A 20,858-nucleotide genomic window follows, 5' to 3' on the forward strand; every position below is an offset into this window, starting at 1 on the left:
GAATCGTTACTATTTCCGTTACTTTGTTTATAATATATTAATTCGATGCTATATAATATATTAATATTAAATTAGTATATTATAATTAATGCTAATATAATACATGATTTCTTAATACTAATATAGAAATACCAAGAGAGAGAGTTTACATTTTTTATATTTCTTTTTATTAATTTATAATATATATAAATCATAAATTATATAATAATATAAATTGTTAATTAATAATATAAATTCTTAATCTCTTAAGTAAATCACAATCTTTCCTTTATCAAATAAATTTTACCAAAATATTTTATTTATTTTTAAGAGAAGTTGATGCTCTACGGTATCATCATTTAGATAACATCTTTGCGGCTTTAATATAAGGAGATGATTGATTGGCTACGGTATTCTTATCATACGTAACGCGTTGACGCGTTCTATGTTCTAAAACCATTAGTCAAAAACAAAGCAACGATAAAAGTAACTGTTAAAATCGTTACTTGTTGGTGAAAAAATGTAATGGCGTGACTGTTACTGTTACAGACGACAAAAAGTAACGCCGTTACCAATTCGTTACCAAAAAAAGTAACTATTTATAACGGTGTTACAAGCAACGCGTTACTTCCCAACCCTGGATAAAAGTCACTTATTTCTTGCCAAGAGAGGAGCATACGTAACTCTCAAGGCTTGCAAAATAGCCTTAATGATTTGCTGGAATATGTAGTTAACTCGTCTTACATGCTGCTAATATTCGATTTAATCTTCACTCGATCGAATTAATCAGTTTCGACGTTTCTTTAACGATTCTCGGATTCTTATCGTCTTTACATTTGTCAATTTTATTCGTACTTCGTATCTTTGTTTAAAATTCGAATTATCCGTCTTTCATGTAGCAACGATCTCATCTTTGGTTGTCTTGCTTATTGTCTTATAATCTTCATCTCACAAAGAATCGTCTTAACTTTATTTTCCGTGTTCTTCACACGCGTCCTCGTGGCTCAATCCTTCTATTTCTATCGTGAACGAACCCTCAATTATAGGTTTGAGATACTTTGAACGGAAACTTAAGATAAATGTCCAAGAATAGAAATATATTTGATCACTTACAAAAATTTAGGAAATTAATTCTTGTCAGTCCTCTCTTGTGTTGATCGTCGTGTATTGCCTCTCATCCTTCTCTTTTGACTCATTTTAATTATGCGCGGTTTGACTTGCACAGTACAATGCGCGCTTTGATTTGAAATCGACATCTCATAATGATACAGTATATGATTCCAGAACGATATTGGAATCGCATTGAATGGGTGCAGTGCCACAGAAAAATTCACGCTATGGATAACTATAGTCTGTGTGGCTCCAGAGAGATGATAATCTTATTACCTCGCTAGTTAGTAGCTGGACTATGAATACTATAATTTTAAATGTAGCAAGCATTTGATAAGATCTGCTCGAACAGACTTGACTGATTGACTTCGCTGACTAGTCGTTTTAAATAAGATACAAAAAATTAATCGAACAAATAACTTTTCTATACCAGTAGAAATATAAGTTTGATTAAAGTGATAGTTTATGATAAAATCATATAAAAATGCAACAAAATTTAAATCTGTTTCTATCGTTTTTGTCGGTTTTTTAAGCAGGGTATATTATAAAAATAGTAGCTATTAGTGCATGTGTGTGCACGTTGTCAACAGTTGGCAGTAATGGGACAAGAATTTCGTCAAAAGTTATTGATAGCGAAGAAGAAGGGAGTGGCATGAGACGTGCCTGTTCGCTGAGTGATCTTTCCATCAACCCTTCAAATAAGTTACTGCATGGTCCTGTGCAAGGTATCTTTTATCATTCTGTATAGATAATATATTAGAATTTTTATATGCTTCTATACTATGTTATGAATATTAGTGTACATTTGATAAGTTATATATACAGGGTGTCCGAAAATTCGCGCACTTTTCGCGGCACTTCATTGACTGATCTTTTACAATTAATATTTTCTTAAATATTGAAATCGCAAAATAGTACGGGACTTTTCTGTTCAGAATAACGCCCTCTACCTTCCCTTAAAGGATGTTGCGCGAATTTTCGGACACCCTGTATATATATATATACATGTATGTATGTTCCCCTATTAAAACAAATTAAAATTTAATGTTAAATATATAATTATAGTGAAACTTCGAAATGGCGCACTGTACGGGGCTCTGGCACGCTATAAGATTTAACCTCACTTCCGTAAAATTCAGAGCTAGTGGCCGCGCGAGACATGCATGAGCACGTCATTTCAAGTATATTGCCGGGAGAAAACATTGCGCCTACAGACCTACGTGTTGCTGCACGATTGGATCGTTACTTCTACTCACGCTATTCAGGAATGATTTAGCAAGTATGGAATGTTGTGTGCGCTATTTCGAGGTTTTGCCATATATACAGGGTGTTCAAAAGTCGCCGATTTAATATTTTTCAAAGGGAGAAAACAATTTTAATATTAAAATATCGAGCATATAATAGTTTTTAAATAAAAAATGTTCAATCAAATGATTCAAGATTTGTGCTCAGATATAGTGCATCGCACAGTGATAAAAGCAGTCTTACATGTTTGTCAAATATTACGTTTGATATTTTACAATATTCTTATGTATACACGTATACAAGGCGTCATTTTAATCAATACACGCAAATATCTCGTAAAGTAAGCAAGATGAAAAAAAATGATTTATACAAAAGTTGTTGGGTTCAGAGGGGGACACCTGATGGTGACCTTGATCCTGACCTTGGAGTCAAATTTAGGGATCATTTTAAGGTCAATTTGATTTTCTTAAATGGAACCACCAATTTCTCATATCATATTCTTATAGCTGGCGTTAAGACCTTTTCAAAACACTATAATAAAATATTTTTGATAAATTTCTATATTAGCATCGCCAACTCCGATTTGCCTCAAAATTTACATAGAGCTTTCTTTAGGTCTACATTTAACAGTTATGATATTTTAAAACCGGGCAAATAATATGTTGTCCTTGAAGAAAATCATCAAGTGGTCGCTTGAAGCGCTATTCGCGTTTAGGAATATTTTGATTTTTCCATGTTGTATACACTGTACGTACATATATTTTTGGAGGTTTCTGTTCAAACAAGTGTGTAAATACTTAACTCAAGGTTTCGTTTGTATTGTGAATATTATTAAAAATATAATCATGTCTGGCTATACGGAATTCGTACGGATGATAAATATGGAAGAAGCAGCTCTTGATTTTCCCAGAGAAAGAGGCATTTTTCAGCGAGAAATAGAATGTCCTTGTTGCAAAGAACGAGGATATACCGTACAATTTTGCAGTTCCGTCGGAAGTATCAATTTTGTATGCTACATCCGATATACGGAGCGTAAAAAGCATAGGAAACGAATTAGTCGTCACTGCTTTTTTAAACGCATGTGCGTACTGTAGGGTTGCCAGATTTGAAAATCCCAAATGGAGAACACGAAGCAGTTTTACCAAAAAAAGAGAGGACATAGAATGGGCAGATGGATGAAAATGAATAAATATTGCAGCCCTAATTATATATTTATTATATATATATATATATATATATATATATATATATATATATATATAATATATTTTAAACTATATCTATTATATATACCGTATTATATCTATTGTCTAGAAAGGAAGCAGGGAGGTTTCTAGTTTCTTCTCAAATAGCACCGCTTGACGAAAAAAAAGAGGGAGAACATTTGCTGAAATTGGAGGACAAATAGCATCCTCCAGAGGACAGAAAAAATTTTACTAAATTGGAGGGCTGTCCTCCCGATTGGAGGACATCTGGCAACCCTAGCGTACTGGCACATAGTTTGAACAGGTTCGATTAACATTATTAACAGCAGTAACTTTTATTGCACAGTTTTTATGAATGCAGTCTCTACGATGAGACTTTCGGATCTGCTGTTGTCGAATCAAACAATTACTGACTGAACAATTTTTTGCTGCGAGGTATTCTGTGCATTTAGACATTATATTAGAATGTATATAATTTTCTAACGCCATATACATTTAATCTGAACTTTTGGTATACCTTGATATTAACGCCGATCTCACGCTTCGTTGTAAAGTACATGCATAGACGAAGTGGGTTCCGCCTTCCCCCTTCCTACGGGGGGGCTCTACTTCCGGAATATATAACCTAACCCAAACCCAAATTTTAGTTTTAAATCAGAAATAGATTTGGGTTAGATTATGTCTTCCAAAAGTGGAGCCCTCACCGTAGGGGGGACGGAATCCACTTCGTCCACGCATATATTTTATCAACGCGAAGCGAGGTGAGATCGGCGCTAATAAGTTCAAATTAAATGTATATGGCGTCAAAAAATTACATATTAATAAAATTATATCTTAATCTGACATATTTTGATATAAAAAATAAAATATCTCGTAAAATATTTAGTTTTCGATAATCTTACAGTAATATTTTTATGTACAGAATAATGAGACAAATCAATTGATATAAAAAAATAAGATTTTAAGGAAAAGTATGTAATTATTTACAATGTACTTTTTTAAACAATTATTTGTTTTTTACACTAATTGATTTGTCTTATTATTCTGTACATAAAAGTATTACGGTAAGATTATCGAAAACTAAATATTTTACGAGATATTTTATTTTTTATATCAAAATATGTCAAATTAAGATATAAAATAATTTAAAAAATTCTTTATGAAAAAATATTTTATTATAATGTTTTAAAAAGATCTTGATGCTAGCTACAAGAATATGATATGAGAAATTGGTGGTTCTATTTAAGAAAATCAAGTTGTCTTTAAAATGACCCCTAACTTTGACTCCAAGGTCAGGGTCAAGGTCACCATCAGGTGTTCTTCTCTGAACTTTTGTATAAAACCTACAACTTTTGTATAAAACATTTTTTTCATCTTGCTTATTTTACGAAATATTTGCGTGTATTGATTAAAATGACTCACCCTGTATATATGACTTTAATTATTATTTGCACATATATACATTGTATTTATTAATTACTTATGTTTGAGTGATTAATAAAGAATTTGAACATAGAATTTATAATATTGAATATGGGATCACACATACACAAGATACGAGATTGCCTTCATCACTGTGTAATGCACCGTACCTGATCGCACGAATTTTAGATTTGATTGGTCAACTTTGAATTTTATAATGTTATTTACATTTCTTTCTTTTAATACATTGCTTTTTTACAGGAACCAAAAATCGTGGTAAAATAAATTTTGTAAATAGAAAAATTTTTAAACAGAAATATTTATTAAGTCAATTTTGTTTTATAAATCAAATAATTGGGTTATATACAATATATGTAGATCGGTTATTCGTGGTACAACCGACAAGAAGCTGATTCTTCATGAAACAAGCTGAAAATTGTGCAATTTAGAAATTTGTGCATTGCTTCCTCATAGAGGAGTTTTATTTCGCTCACAAAGTTTAAAGCAAGCGAGTTTTTCAATTTTGGCTTGTTTATAGAGGAAGTTTTGTGAGCGAAATAAATACAATTTAAATCCGATGTTGGCTTTAGAAATTCGTTGGCAAGCTAAAATTGGGCTAATACACCTCCATGTTTATATTGTAATATTGGCAAATCACATCTAGAATATTACAAAACATCTCTTTTCAAATGCAAAAATTTACATTTGGAAAAAATTTTATAAAAATCAATTACCAGTCTTCACTAAATTCAATACCAACTATACTTTAATAATACTTTATTCTATAAAAAGATTTAATTCGATATCTTAAAATTTGCAAAAGTTAAGATGTTAAGCGTATAGACATTTCTTACAAAATTCAAAATTTTATAAAAAATGAAGTCTTTCATTTTACCATTTCTCATTAAATTAAATATCAAACATCCTTTAATAATACTCTATCCATGTAAAAAAATTTAACTTCATATCTAAAACTTTGCGAAAGTTACGCGTGCAGACATCTCTCAAAAAATTAAAAATTTTATAAAAAATGAACCTTTTCATCGATTCTCACCAAATTCAATACCAACCATCCTTTAATGATACTCTATCCATGTAAAAAAAACTTAGCCCGATATCTTAAAAATTGCAGAAGTTAGAGGTTGTACAATATATTGCGTAAACACATACACACATACACACATACATACATACATACAGACATTTTTTAGGAATATGATTTTTCTACGTTTTAAAACATTTTAAACACATTAGCATAGAAAACTTGAAAAAAAAATTGTCACAAAAAATGCATTCTGCAATTTTTTCATGAAGAATTAGTCTTTTACCGGTTATACCACGAATTATCGATCACCCTGTATATACTATTCCAATCAAATATTATGTTTAAAATTTATATTTAAGAATTAAATTTTTTGTAATTTATATAAAAAAGCAATACATGTATAAACTATTATTTGTATAAGCGCCGCCGGCGTTGAAAATGCCTTCCAAAAGGTATCCTCAAATGACAAATACCCCAAGTAAGCGAACGCCCGAGATCGAATTCAAGACCTGCCAGATATATGAATCGAATGCTTATCCATTGGTGTCATGCATCACTTATATATATTTATATGATTAAAAAATCAATTTTTTTAGTTTAAATATTTTTATGAACAAGAATTAATTAATTAATTAGATATTACAATAAAGAAAATTACAAAACTTTTAACAATTATATAGGTACACAAGCAAAAAAATATAAATAAATTTAAATTATTATAAAATTGTATTATATTTTTATAGAAACAAAATATTTAGTTAACCTAAATGATATGTCAATGTGCTTTGTGCTTCTGCTTGCGAAAAATTCGGGATTCTTAAATTAGTTTAATACTACTTTGATTATTTATTAGTAAAACGTTAGATTTCTGAAAAATTTAACCAAAATATCTTTAGTTAATTGTATTAATCAGAACAATTCTTTCAACGCTTGCCGTAATATATTTCTCGATGGTTAATAATGCTACTTTGCCTTATTGAACCCCATGCAGTATTGTCAGTTTTAGTAAAACACTCCGTGGTTGATTGTTACGTTTTATTATCATCTGCACAATTTGCATCGCTACATCCTATTAGTTCTCCGCTATTCGAATTAGTTAATTTTATCCGTAGTTTGTTATACCTTTTACATACTTAAAAATTCTTTCTACCTTGTTTCAGTCTATTTTATTATCGGGGTAAGCAAGATGTTGACTCATCTTAATCAGCACAAAAGCTATGTCAGAACACGTTCATAAACTATAATGCATCAGACTGTCTATTGTTTCCCTGTATGACCTTTATGATGCAATTTTAGTCGAATTTGTGCGTTTTGTCTGCAAGTATTGACATTAGATTTGCATTTTGCATATTATATCTTTCTAGAATTTTTGGGCGTACGATGCTTGATGGGCAGGTAGATTACTTTTTTAATTTATCTGTATAAATCTAGAAAGAATATAAGTTTATTAATTGTTATCGCGAATTTCGTATTTAATTTTTGAAGAAGATTCTTGGAAGGCTACTTTTTCGTCCTTTCTTGCGATTGATCTGTCATCGATGTAGATTACAATATCATTGCGTTTCAATCTCCGTTCATAAAAACATATAGATCTAATTATGTAGCTTACATATAATCTGTTCTTCCTTAAAAACTTCATGAAAGACTCATTCCAACACATTGAAACCTGCTTCAAATCATACAAGCTCTTCTTTAGGTTGTAGACCTACATTCCATCTTCGTATCTTTCAGTTTGCTCCATGTATATATGTCTTTCTTTAATTGTTTGTTGAGGAAAGCTGATTTAAAATCAAATTATAAAATCTTCAGTTCTCTTGCGCGTGCTCAATCACCAAAAAATCATTCTTAATCAATCGTATTTGACAAACGGACTGAAAAATGCACTGTAATCTATTCAAAGTTACTATAAAATTATATTTGACAAATGGGCCGAAAAATGCCCTAATCTATTCGAAGCTACTGTGAATAATTCTTGCAACAGTCTTGCTCGAATTTTTTCAATTGTTCCATCTGGTTTTTCTTTGACTATGTAGACTTACCGATTTTTAATTGATTTCTGTTCTAATAAATTTTATCTTATTTTTGGTAAGTATACCGAAAAGGAGACCAATTACCTATGACCTTGACTTTGACGTATGTTATTATAATAATTATGTCCCTGACATTCGAAAGATTTTAGCCATCGCTCATTGTTTATTCAAAAATTATTAACAAAAAAGATTGAAGAATGTACTAGTGATATCAGTATTTAAAAATATTATTTGCCGATATATCTGTAAAAAACAATATTCAGAGTAAACTAAAGCGTAACACACACACGCGAATTTTTATTTCCAAAATATTATTTCTAGAGAAAATTGGGCTAGATTTCCATGTACGATCCATCTCCAATTTTGATGAAATTGTACAGGTATATGTAGCACTTACTAAATGTAGCTGAATACCGCAAATACTTCTAGTTTCCAAGATATTCAAATTTTAATTATCTGGCTAAATGGACAGTTTTTAAGATTTCCATATAAAAAAGATTATAAAAATATTTCGCTAAAATGTTTTATTGTACAAGTTAATATTACAAGTTGTAAACACCAGGGTGTTAAAATATCATTATCAAAAAAAAAAAGAGAAGATTCATCGTCCGCGACATTTTATCCATCCACGACATTTCCATAATTATACGGTTTCACGTGGATTTATAACTTTCTGCGCGAAGCGAGATCCATCCCATATCGCTCTATGCTTTGGACGCGAAACGAGATTTATAATTATACGATTTTACATGGGTTTGTAACTTTCTGCGCGAAGAACAAAGATATGAGTTATTATTATTTAGATGTTATTATTGTTTAGAGTTGTTAATATTGTTTACAGCTGTTATTATTGTTTACATGCTGATTGTATTCAAAAACGTAAAAAAATAAGCTTTTCTTTGTTTTTGTTTTTTTTCTTTTTTGGGGGAGGGGATAATATTATGATACGTTGGTGTTTACAGTCTTGTAACACATTAATAAAATGAAACATTTCAGCGAAATATTTTTAAGTTATAATTTTTTTTCATATGGTAATCTTACAAATTGTCCATTAAGATAATTAAAATTTGAATATCTCGGAGACTAGACATTTCCGCACTTGCGCCATTCGACTACATTTAGTAAGTGCTACATTCCTGTAAAATTTCATCAAAATCGGAGATGGATCGTATACGGAAGTCTTATCTAATATAAGTCATCTTATATTCAAGAAATGTCGTTATAGGTTTGATATCAATGGTTTGTGACTTAAGATCGTTATTTTAACATCACTTTTACGTTATTTTAAAGATGAATTCGACGTAACCAGTGATTAAAAAATGACGTTATAACGATGATATTTTGCTATCTGGGTTGCGCTTCCAATGTCTTGGTTCTTTGCACTAATAGCAGATTCTTGACTTGACTATTTTTTTAAAATTCTGTGGATTTTTTTTTTATTTAAACAATTAATTTTAATTAAAGCAATTAATTTCTGATTTTTGGATTGTTCTTGATCTTGTAATCTAACTTTCTTTATTAGCAACCTCTCTATTAAATTAGATAGCGTTTGTTGTTGTGCATCCGTAGATTTCTACGCTGTTATAAAATGATTATAACTCGGTGGCACTATTAATAATTTCACCGTAATTGAGTCTGACATCTCTTTACCGAAATCCTTTAATTTATGTCTTAAATTGATACTTTTGCAATATGTATAATCATGCTATCTGTTTTTATAGTTGTTCTAAACTATCTTTGTTGCCGTATATGTATGTATCGCTGTGTCTGATTTTTGCTAATAAATATTATATAGATTATCCCATATTTTGGCATTTATGCAATTCATAATATGTAAAATTTATGTATCTTCCACGTCAGTTGCTATTATATGCTACGCCTTTAGATTTTTTTTAACCCATTACGCACTATTAGTAGCAGATTCTGACGCGGCGATTTCTGTTCCGTGACGACTTCATAACAAAAAACTGGTCCTTTTACATTGACCAATTCTCTACTCTTTTGAGCTTTATAATCTTGTAAGATTCAAGGTCTATTTTTCGTTATTTTTTACTTGTACTCGTGGCCAGATAACTTCAAAAATGCTCCCAAACAACATAAAGACGACTTAAAAATGTCTTATTGTTCTTTAAAGACTTTATCATATCTGTTGGCCTTTTGGTGCAATCTGGACTGTGAATTTTATTTTTACAGACCGAAATGAATATCTGTTGTACATTCCTGGACCTATAATCTGTTGTAAGGGATTACAATAAATCCAGAATGCAGATAATTATAATAATTTATTGATAATTAAGAAGCATTACAAGGACTAAACACCGTTACTAGTTTTTACCAAGGGACACGTATAAGAGAGAAATATACGCTACTATAAAGACCATAGAAAAAAATATCTCGCTATTCAAGATGCTAGATTAATACATACATATTTGTAGTTTGTTAGGCGTGTAATACGAATCTGTTTAACATGCTATTCCTAGACGACCTAGGCGACTTATTGCTTTGCATGCACATGCATATTCAATAAAAAGAATTGAGATGATGCGTGGTTCCATGAAAGTGGCTGATTCATATAGTCGGCGAGTCCTAAAGTCGATTCCGTCTCTCATTCTATATGCATTTCCGGAGATTAGTGGACTTTTTCTCACACCATTAAAAGTCTGAAAAAGATTAAAAATTATAAAAAAAAGGGTAAAATGCATATTAAGTTACACCTCACCGATGACTTTGACCTTGACATATATTGTCAAGGACATGATCCTGAGTAACTTTTCCTTATAACTTAACAGGCGGTCTCTTATAATTTCTGAGATATTTAAAGTTAACATTTGGTTAATAATATAGAGACAAAAAATATAATCTAACCCTTTTTGGTAATTGTGCAGAATAGGAGAGGCAAAGTCCGCCCCGTAATTGTTGTATGGATGAGAAAGTATATGCGTGGACGCAGTGGGTTCTGCACCCCCCTACGGGGGGGGCTCCACTTTCAGAAATTATAACCTAACCCAAACCTATTTCTGAAAATTTGGTTTGAATTATACAACGTAACCCAAACCAAAGAAATAGATTTAGATTAGATTATATCTTCCGGAAGTGAAGCCCCCCCCTCAAGGGGGGGAGGGCGGAACTCACTGTGTGCACGCATATAGTTTACAAACCAAAGCAAAGTCCACCCTACAATTGTTGTATGGATGGGAAAGTATATGTGTGAACGCAGTGGGCTCCACTATAAAAAAACTAGACACATAGGTTTGCGTTGAACCTCGCTTTGTGTGGAAAGTAAAAAAATCCAGAGCTTCGTCTCTGGAAATGTAAAGAAATCATTTCCACGTCTGATCTACGCAAATACAATGTAAACAACCTTCATTCTTTTTTATTTTATAATAGAAAGATCATTAAAATTGTGAAATCATAACTTTAAATATCTCAGAAACTATAAGAGACCGCCGGTTAAGTTATAAGGAAAAGTTACTCAGGGTTATGTCCTTGACAACATATGTCAAAGTCAAAGTCATCGGTGAGGTGTAACCTAATATGCATATTTACCAAATTTTCTTCCAATATTTTTTCTTACATCTTCGAAAACAACGAAGACATTAAGTTCATAATAAATGGGACATGCATGCATTACGCGTGTAAGAATGTATGTGTATGTGTTGTGTTATATTAAAAGAATATATAAATTATATCCGAGAAGAGATTTCTTTTTCTAATAAGTGATAATAGTTTCAGGAAAATTAGGAAGTAAAAATATAAACACAACATCAAGAACAAGTTCTGGAAGTGCCAATCTTAACAGTCAATCCAAACATGCTTCAGGAAAAATACATATAACAAGAAGTAGCAGCGTTGGTGTTTTAAACCAAGTAAGTTTTGTAACATATACAAAAAAACACCGAAAAAATTAAATTTGCGCTAAATAAAAATTATGATAATTTATATAGAGCGATTCAGAATCAGATGTTGGTATAGCAGGCGGAAATAGTAGAGGATGGAGTAGTCAAACCAGCAACAGAATGACCGGTATAATGAGGCCAACGATTAGTTCTCAAAACAAAGTCAATCATCAAAATAAATCAAGCTCTTCTGGTAGCACTGTTTCGTCAATTTTGAGAAGACGTGGAATGCAAGGAGCTTTCTCAACTAGTATTTAAATTTATATTTTTCGTCAAAAAACACATATTGTACTATTTTTATTTAAAATATATCATTGTTTTGCAGTTAATCTAAGTCAAGTAGGAAACCAAGAAGACTCGAGTTCAGAGGATACCTCTTCAAATGGAAATGGAGGAAAACCAGCATTACCACCAAGACCTAGAAGTATTAGCATTGACCATTCTTCTGTTAGGTAAAGATTTTATAACTAAATAATTCTTAACTTTTATAACACACAATGAAATTTCCAACAAATATATAAAATAAAACATTAATGATTAAACATATATACAGAGTGTCTAATAATAATCCTTCCATCCGTAATATATAGAGGTTAAACCGTAAAAAGTCCTCTATCGTTTCGTGATTTTCGCATTAATTATTGAGAAATAATTTAAAAAGGTTCGGTCAATGCGCGCGAGTATTAGCGCGCGGCGAGAAAGGATGGCGCGACCAAATCGCGATGCCGCGTGGGCCGTTCTTTCTCGCAGCGCGCTAATACTCGCGCACATTGGCCGACCTTTTTTAATTAATTTCTCAATAACTTTTCTATCCGGTTTAACCTGCTCTACCTACACCTGCACATTGTGATGTGGGTGGGTTATCAGACACCCTGTATATACATATATACATATACACACATACACGCATGCGTACATATAGCCATAAGCATGAAACGCGCGCGCGCGCACACACACACACACACACACACACACATACATCCAGCAAGTAAAATGCGCGCAATAAACAGATTGGAAGCAGATTTACTCAGAAGGTACTAAAAATTAGCATTAATTGTGTCCGCATTAGGCTTGCGATTTGCCAGTAGAACCTGTTTACAGAATGTGACATCAAATTGGAAGCAGAAACCCAACAAGACCTGCAACTCCTAGTCATTTAAATAGAGCAGTAACGTAAATTTGTATTTATAAAAGTTTTTTATATTTGATTGAATTTTAGTAAACACAATTGTATTAATGTTATATAAATGCAATAAAATTCTAATATATAATATATATAATATATATAATAAATATTCTAGGTGCATAAATGTTACTAATGAATAACCGGTTAATTGTAATTTTTTTTTATAAAAATAACATGTAATGTTATCGTAGTTAATATATTTTACACAGCAAACACATTGTTTCAACTTAATTTAAAATAAAAAAATAAAATTAATTGTGTGGAAATATAATTTAATTTAATTGATAAAACTTAAGATATAATTTATATGGGAATTAAACCCCTAGTTTGTGTTTTAAATAGACAGTAAACAATATAATTTTCCATTTATCTTATCGATTATGATCAGTTTATATTTTGAATCTCTTTTGTTAGACTTGAACTGTATATATTATCAGAAATTAAACTTATAGAAACAAAGACAACTTTTTTGATCTTACATTAATCATCATGCCTTGCAAACTTTACATCCATTTCTAACAAAAATTTGAATATGAAACAGTATATCGCATAGCGATAAGCGAAAGAATTATCGAATCAAATAATCGAATTAAAAGTACATATTTACATCATAATTCCATTTAAATGATTAGGAAATACAGATTCTGCGCGCACGCATATCCTACTCTGTTTCTGCTACTAATTTGTCATCTTAATCGGTAATAACACCTCTTGTAAGAAATTTATAACCTTTTTGCTAACAACAATTTATAGTATGCACTTAACAAGACCTTTTTGAACATATTTGGATCTATACTACTTATTATATGTATGTACGTATCAGATCAGTGGCAACTGATTATATATATGTACGAGTCAAATCAGCAAAAACGTCCCAATAAACACTGTTATATTAATAATATGTTATATGAAAGCAATAAAACGGAATGTTACAAGTAACATACATAAGTATTATTATAAGTTATTAGTTAATTTTGTAATTTCCAATATAACATTTAATGTAATATATGTTATCATTGTTGCATAATATTATAATCCGTATAGAATTAGTTCGTATAGAATTGGTCATAGAGTTGGTAATTAAATAAATAAAAATAAATTATATGTATTTATAATTTATAAAATTCGAAACTTAAATTATATAGAAATTTTGATTTTTTGCTTTAAATGGGCAATAAATGTACTATTTTCTACTTATCTGCCCAATTTCAAATAATCTATTTAATATTCTGAATCCCTTATTGGAATTGTATCAGAAATTACTCTAACAAAAAAGAAATATACTTTGGATCTTACGTTAATACCCGTCTTTTATAAGCTGTATATATTTTATGGTGAAAACTTGAATTCTCAAATCTTTGAATATTTAAGTTTGGTTTCGCTGCGTAGCGGCAAGCGAAGAAACACGTATATAGTAATATTATATTGCAATAATATTATGTTATATTACTATTGTAATGTTGCAAAATAATACGTATGATTTATTAAAGTTTTATATCGTATAAGAATATCTTGCATCATTATTTTTGGTATTTCCACATTACATTATTGCAATAAACAAATGGTGTTTATTGGAATGTATCACAAATGTGTGCTATATATTATGTTGGGAAAATTCTTACAACAATCGAGCATAATCTGCCGTTTTAAGTAATTTCGGCAGAAATACAAGAGAAAACGAAATAGTCTCTGTTATAAAAAATGTTATGAAAATTAAGTAGAAATTCTTGGCATAAAAACAGTAGAATATAAATATTGCACGTGGCCACAATATGTGAACAGTGACTAAATCAAAATTCAGCAGAACATGACATTATGTTACAAGAATAAGCAGAATTTCATAAAAAATCCAGCTTATCCGCAGCACGGTACAAAGTGGAGCCAAATTCCGAAAAGCTAGCTAAAACCTAAAATAAAGACGTGTATAAAGTTGGCCCCGCACTTTTTGAATTTTATATTTTTCTCAATTGTGCTGCATTGTGCTACGTTTGTGCTAATTTGTGCCACAAACCGCAGCTCAATAACATAAAGCATTTTCCAGAAAAAATTAAAAAACCAAATTTTTGCCAGCCCCGCACTCTTCAAATTTTGAATTTTTATTAACTGTGCTTTATTGCGCTACGTTTGTGCTGATTTGTGCCACAAAAAAAAACTATAACTCAAACAGCAGTAGAAATAATAACAAAAAACAAATGCTCACTGGCCCCTCACTTTTCCGCGATTAAGCTCAAGTTTTTTTCCTAAATTGGTACCAATTTGTGCCGTGTTGTGCCGTTGGAAAAATTTCAATATCTTATTCCGTTTCGCTAAAAAAAATTCACAAAAATAGATAAAAAAACATATATAAATCATACAGCAATGCAAATATAGAATTTCTGCAAGTTGTGCGTTTTGACTACGTTAAATATAAAGTAAAAGCAAAAGATAAAAATCTCAACAAATTTAGAGGTTGATAAAAATTTCTGAAAAAGGGATGGGGGTGAATAAAAAATTTGACATTTCCGAATTTTTTTTGATTGTGTCGGATTGTGCAAAAGCAGCACAACAACTTTCCCAAATGACAAAATTTCCTCAAATCGATAAATTTTACAGCACAGACAAAGTTAGAAATCAGACGTTAGGAATAAAAAACTTCAGACTTCTGTAACTTACGAACGCTGACAGATAATCGAATTCTGCGTGTTGTGCTGAATTGTGCTATTTAAAATCTACGAGGCATATGCATAAAGAGCAAGGATTAGCTTGAGGGTTGATAAAAATTCCTGAAAAAGGGATGGGGGTGAATAAAAAATTTGACGTTTTCGAATTTTTTTTTATTATGCCGGATTGTGCTAAAGCAGTATAACAACTTTTACAAATGACAAAATTTCTTTAAAAAAAAGTGCGGGGCCGGCAAAAATTTGGTTTTTTTATTTTTTCTGGAAAATGCTTTATGTTATTGAGCTGCGGTTTGCGGCACAAATTAGCACAAATGTAGCACAATGCAGCACAATTGAGAAAAATATAAAATTCAAAAAGTGCGGGGCCAACTTCACACACGTCAAATAAAGAGCAAGGTAAATATTGACAAAAGGGGATTCAACCCTAATGACCTTAACTTCAACATATGTTCTCAGTAAGCAATTTGATAACAAATTATTGCCAAATTGGCATCAAATTCGCTCAAAACTTGATAACAAATCCAGTGCCATCTATGTCCGCATTAAGCTTGTGTTTTGGTGACAAAACTTGCTAACATAACCTAACAGCAAATTGACTGTAAAAACCGAGCAAACCTTGACATGATTTGACGTCAAATTGATGGCAAAAATCGAGAAAGATCTGCGCAAGATAATCTGACAGCAGATTGTCAGCAAAAACCGAACAAATTCTGCAGCTTTTGGCCATTCATATAAAATAGTATATTTAAACGGATTTAAAATCTCAACCCTAAGTAACAACCCAGATAGCCAAGAATGTTAAAATCACATTTTGCCAAAGCTTTGCGACAAGGTATGCTTTAATTTTGACAAAAACTGTCTAGCAAACATTTGTCTTGTTTTGGTTTGTCAAAAAGTTTGAAGCAAATTGACGGCAAATTTTTTTGTCTCACAATGCTGTAAATAATAGAAAAAGGCTTGCTCGTAAATTTTATGCAAAGAAAAACACGTATGATGCTATACACGGTGTAACACAAACTTTACATCAATTAGTAGCAAATTTTGTTATACACGCTATAATAGCAAATTTACGACAAGAACAGAGCAAACCTTATTGTACACAATATGATAACATATTTACGAAAAGAACAGAACAAAGTATACTCTGGCACAACGAGATGCAAAATTCACGCAAATAACAGAGCAAACCTTGCCATGCATGGCATGACAGCAAATTTACAACTTTACTTTATTACAAACTTTACAAAAATATAGTATTCAGCCGATAGTTTGTTTGTTCATCGTTATGCGACGCGCTATATGCATCCATCTCGTATTTGATTTTTAGTCATGAGAAGTATATGAAGCTTGCAAAAAGCAACTGACAGAAGATTTAAAATATAATTATTTCTATCAGTTCAATTACTGATCAATTACAATCCCAAACATAGGGAATTAAGATATTGGACTGATTGTCTCTCTTAGATCGGGCAGATAAATGTCTAAAAAAGTTTAAATCATCCGTTTATTGTTTACTTAAAATGTAAATATATCTATATATATAAAATTCATATATTTATTATATTTTTTTTATGAATTCATTTTCAATTATTCATATATTATCATCATCTCATAATTATAATAAATGCCACCTAAGACTCTTGTCTGCTCGGTCGCATATTTTTAAACGACGCGTTAGAAAATATGATGGATTGCTTCACAAAAAATATTCTTCTCTGCGAGATTTATCGTTCCTCAGAGTTTGTCGCAGAATTTCTGAATCATCCTATACAGAGAATTATCACAAATTTGCTATCATGCCGCACACGGCAAGGTTTGCCCTATTCTTGTCACAAATTTGCTGTCATCCCGTGTACGGCAAGGTTTGCTCTATTCTTGCCACAAATGTGTTGTCATGCCGTGCCCGGCAAGGTTTGCCCTATTCTTGCCACAAATTTGCTGTCATCCCGTGCATAGCAAGGTTTGGCCTGCTCTTGCCACAAATTTACTGTCATGCCGTGCACAGCAAGGTTTGCTCTATTATTTGCATAAAATGTGCATCATATTATTGCGACAAGCCTTACCAGCAGAAATTAAGCTTTTTGCGGACACACCTTGTCACAATTTTGCTGTAAAGGCATGCTCGAGTTTGCTGCAGAGTTTGCATCATTTTGCTTGCTGGGTGACGGACGATTGCCGAAACAATTTGAACATACACATTTTGTTGTGCCGGTGCCAGTGTACGCTGTTATTGATACGTTACGATCTGTGCCACTAGTCTCAAACGACTTTAATGAGGAAACCGAAATCTGCTACTAAATCATGATTGAGTTTGCTGATGGCGTATTGCTAGCAAATCCAATCATAATTTAGCCACAAATTTCGATGTGCTGTTTATTTATCAAGATTAGTTTCTAACAGCACGGCTTGCTAATAAATTGTGAATTAAATTAAATTTATATGGAAATTAAATTAAATTTATATGGAAATTTCGATCTCTTTTGTTTTCAATAAACGAGCAGTTCACCCACTCAGTTTTAAACACTCAATTTATATTATACATGTTTATACATATTTATACACATATTAAACTACAATAATAATATATTAGCAACTATAAAATATTATCTATTTTGATTAGTTTAAGTTTGCCCAGCGCAACAATGAGAAGATCTGGGTCGACAATTATATTAAATGGTCGGGGTAGTGCTAATGTAATCGAACAAAATGGAAGCAAAATATCCGCAACAAATAAAAATCAGCTGGAGCCTAGTCCACATGAGTTACCAGTCAAAGATACGGATCGTACTATCGATGTAGCTAGTGCCGAATGTGAGTATATAAAATTTATTATTATAAACGTATAATATTCACGCATTTTTTCATCATCATGCAAAAGTATAAGCATGCAAGGTTACTGGAACAATAATACCAGAAAATCGTTTTTTTCCGCAATTTGATATTCGTATTACTGCAGATTTGGTAAATAATTGGTTCTCCTTTAATTAATAGACTATACACCGATATCTAATATCAATTTTATTCTTGCAGTAGGCATGGATAAAACATTAGGTAATCTAAAGACGCCTATTAAAAATGATGTGCCACGAATATAATTTCACTGTATTCAAAATTTGTAAGTGATCATGCTATGATAGGAAAATACTGTCAAGTTCATAATAGTTTATTAAGCAGATAGTTATATATAAATGCTGCATGTGCAATTCCATTTTATGAATACAATATATTATTAGAGAAACAAATATAAAAATGCTTTTATTCAAAATATTTTTTTTATTATTGTATTGTTTAGCAAAGATTTTTTTATTTAATTATTTATACATTATTGAATATTCTTATGTAATAGGTTTTGATTTTATATTTTTATAGTTATATATATTATTTAGAGATTTACACATATAATTGGTTTATTTTTAGATCATTGAGATAAAATAATAAAAAATAAAATATTTTTATATGTATTATTAATTCTGTATATATTATGTATATATATATGCGCGCGCGCGCGTGTGTGTGTGTGTATAGGATATTTCATTTTCAAAGTAATATTCAAATATCTGAAAAACTAAGAATTATACAAAAAAAAAGTTTTAGTGTTTTAAAGACACACAACATAATGAACATTGAACATTCTATAGATAATGATTTTCAAGATTATTTTAACTTGATTTTTAAAAATTAATAAATATTTTTTGAAATAGATTAATATTTTGTTCTTCAAATTCTTTTGTTTAAAAAACATTTTTCGATTTGTTTATTAATTTAAAAGTTACTTAACTAAAAACTTCCATAACCCGTTTTTGGCGTCACTTATTGCCAAGATCAACGAAATGGATGTGACAGATATCTAATCTTCTTGCGTGCGTGTCACCGGTAAAAATAAGAATTCCGAACCTTTATTAAGCTGCGGGGATACAAAATCTGAAACTTCACATTTTGACGGTACAAATTATGCTGCGTCGAACGTATAAGTAACAATTGATTCTGCTGATAGGAAAGAGTACTTCATTTTTGCGTTTAATAGGGCTGAATTCAATTAGAGGTTGTTTTAAGCAGAAGGGATAAATATATTAAATTTATTTGGGTGGTACGAAATATGAATTCAGTCCTTTCGATTTCTGGTCTTATTTTTATCTTTTCGTTTTGTTTTAGTATGGTCTTGTATGTTAGCTTAATTTGATGGTAGTAGCGTCACAGTTTTTTTGGAAATGCCACAAAGTACAAAATTATTATTTGAGTACAAATTAGTACAAAATGGGTATTAAATAATCCGATAAGTCCAGTTTGATCCTGCTGATATGGTCTTGCTAGCTTAATAAAGGTGAATTCCGAGGCTTCTCACTTTTTCAGTGTTTTCTGAATCCAAAACCTCTCTCCTAGAATAAATGTATGAGTGTCCATGCGTGTGTTTTTACGATAATAATAAAAATAGAAAAGCCATTTAAAAAATTATAAGATAGATTATTGTTCAGTTCAGAAGATGTTCATATCATTTAAAAGTGTTTAAAAATTTTTTGAATAATGTTTTTGGAAAGGATTTTATATAATGAGTTTTTTACATTAGCTAATCAAAAATGTCATAACAAGGAAAGGGATATCTATACGACATAACTGTCTGTTTCTCAAAGTTGGGCCGCCCCCATTCCTTCACAGCTTACTCCAGTATGTATATAGAGCTCAATGTTATTTGTAGAACGTTCCTCCCAAAGATTCGTCACGCGTTTAGCGACCGCATACCAATGGATTGGCTTTTCTCGCCTCTGGTTTATAATCGCTTTGGTTATATTCGAATTGGTTGATTTTTTAGAATAAATTTCTCAATAATTATTGCGAAAATCGCAAAATGATGAAGGACTTTTCTTCTCGATTTGACCCGCTCTACCTGCGGCTCTATCTACACGAGAGATGAAACGATTATTACTGAATACCCTGTATAATATATATGTATAATATATATGTTATATATACAGGGTGTCTTAAAACTACCGTATTTCTTAATGGCAGATTTTTTAGAATATTTTAAGAGGAAAATCCTAATACCAAAATGTCGAAGCTATAATAGTTTTCAAATGGGAAGCGA

The 20,858-nt window shown here is 31.0% G+C and overlaps 1 protein-coding gene across 10 annotated transcripts in view; it reads left to right on the forward strand.

The window, feature by feature from the left end:
• Wdr62 (WD repeat domain 62) overlaps window positions 1-20,858 on the forward strand; it is a 135,535-nt gene that overhangs the window by 92,679 nt on the left and 21,998 nt on the right. For 2 of the 10 annotated variants that reach the window (XM_070297883.1, XM_070297893.1), the window contains exons 20-25: window positions 1,680-1,814; window positions 11,763-11,902; window positions 11,981-12,182; window positions 12,258-12,384; window positions 18,399-18,589; window positions 18,809-18,829. In XM_070297883.1, the coding sequence (XP_070153984.1) occupies window positions 1,680-1,814; window positions 11,763-11,902; window positions 11,981-12,182; window positions 12,258-12,384; window positions 18,399-18,589; window positions 18,809-18,829 (816 nt within the window). Of the gene's footprint in view, window positions 1-1,263; window positions 1,604-1,646; window positions 1,815-11,762; window positions 11,903-11,980; window positions 12,183-12,257; window positions 12,385-13,033; window positions 13,257-18,398; window positions 18,590-18,808; window positions 18,894-20,858 lie in introns of those variants that run through there. The other 8 variants (XM_070297888.1, XM_070297884.1, XM_070297885.1 and 5 more) reach the window with 6 other exon arrangements.

Source organism: Polyergus mexicanus, unplaced genomic scaffold (assembly GCF_030449975.1).
Source record: "Polyergus mexicanus isolate NDT 795.1 unplaced genomic scaffold, iyPolMexi1.0 SCAF_6, whole genome shotgun sequence".
Taxonomy (NCBI): Eukaryota; Metazoa; Arthropoda; class Insecta; order Hymenoptera; family Formicidae; genus Polyergus; species Polyergus mexicanus.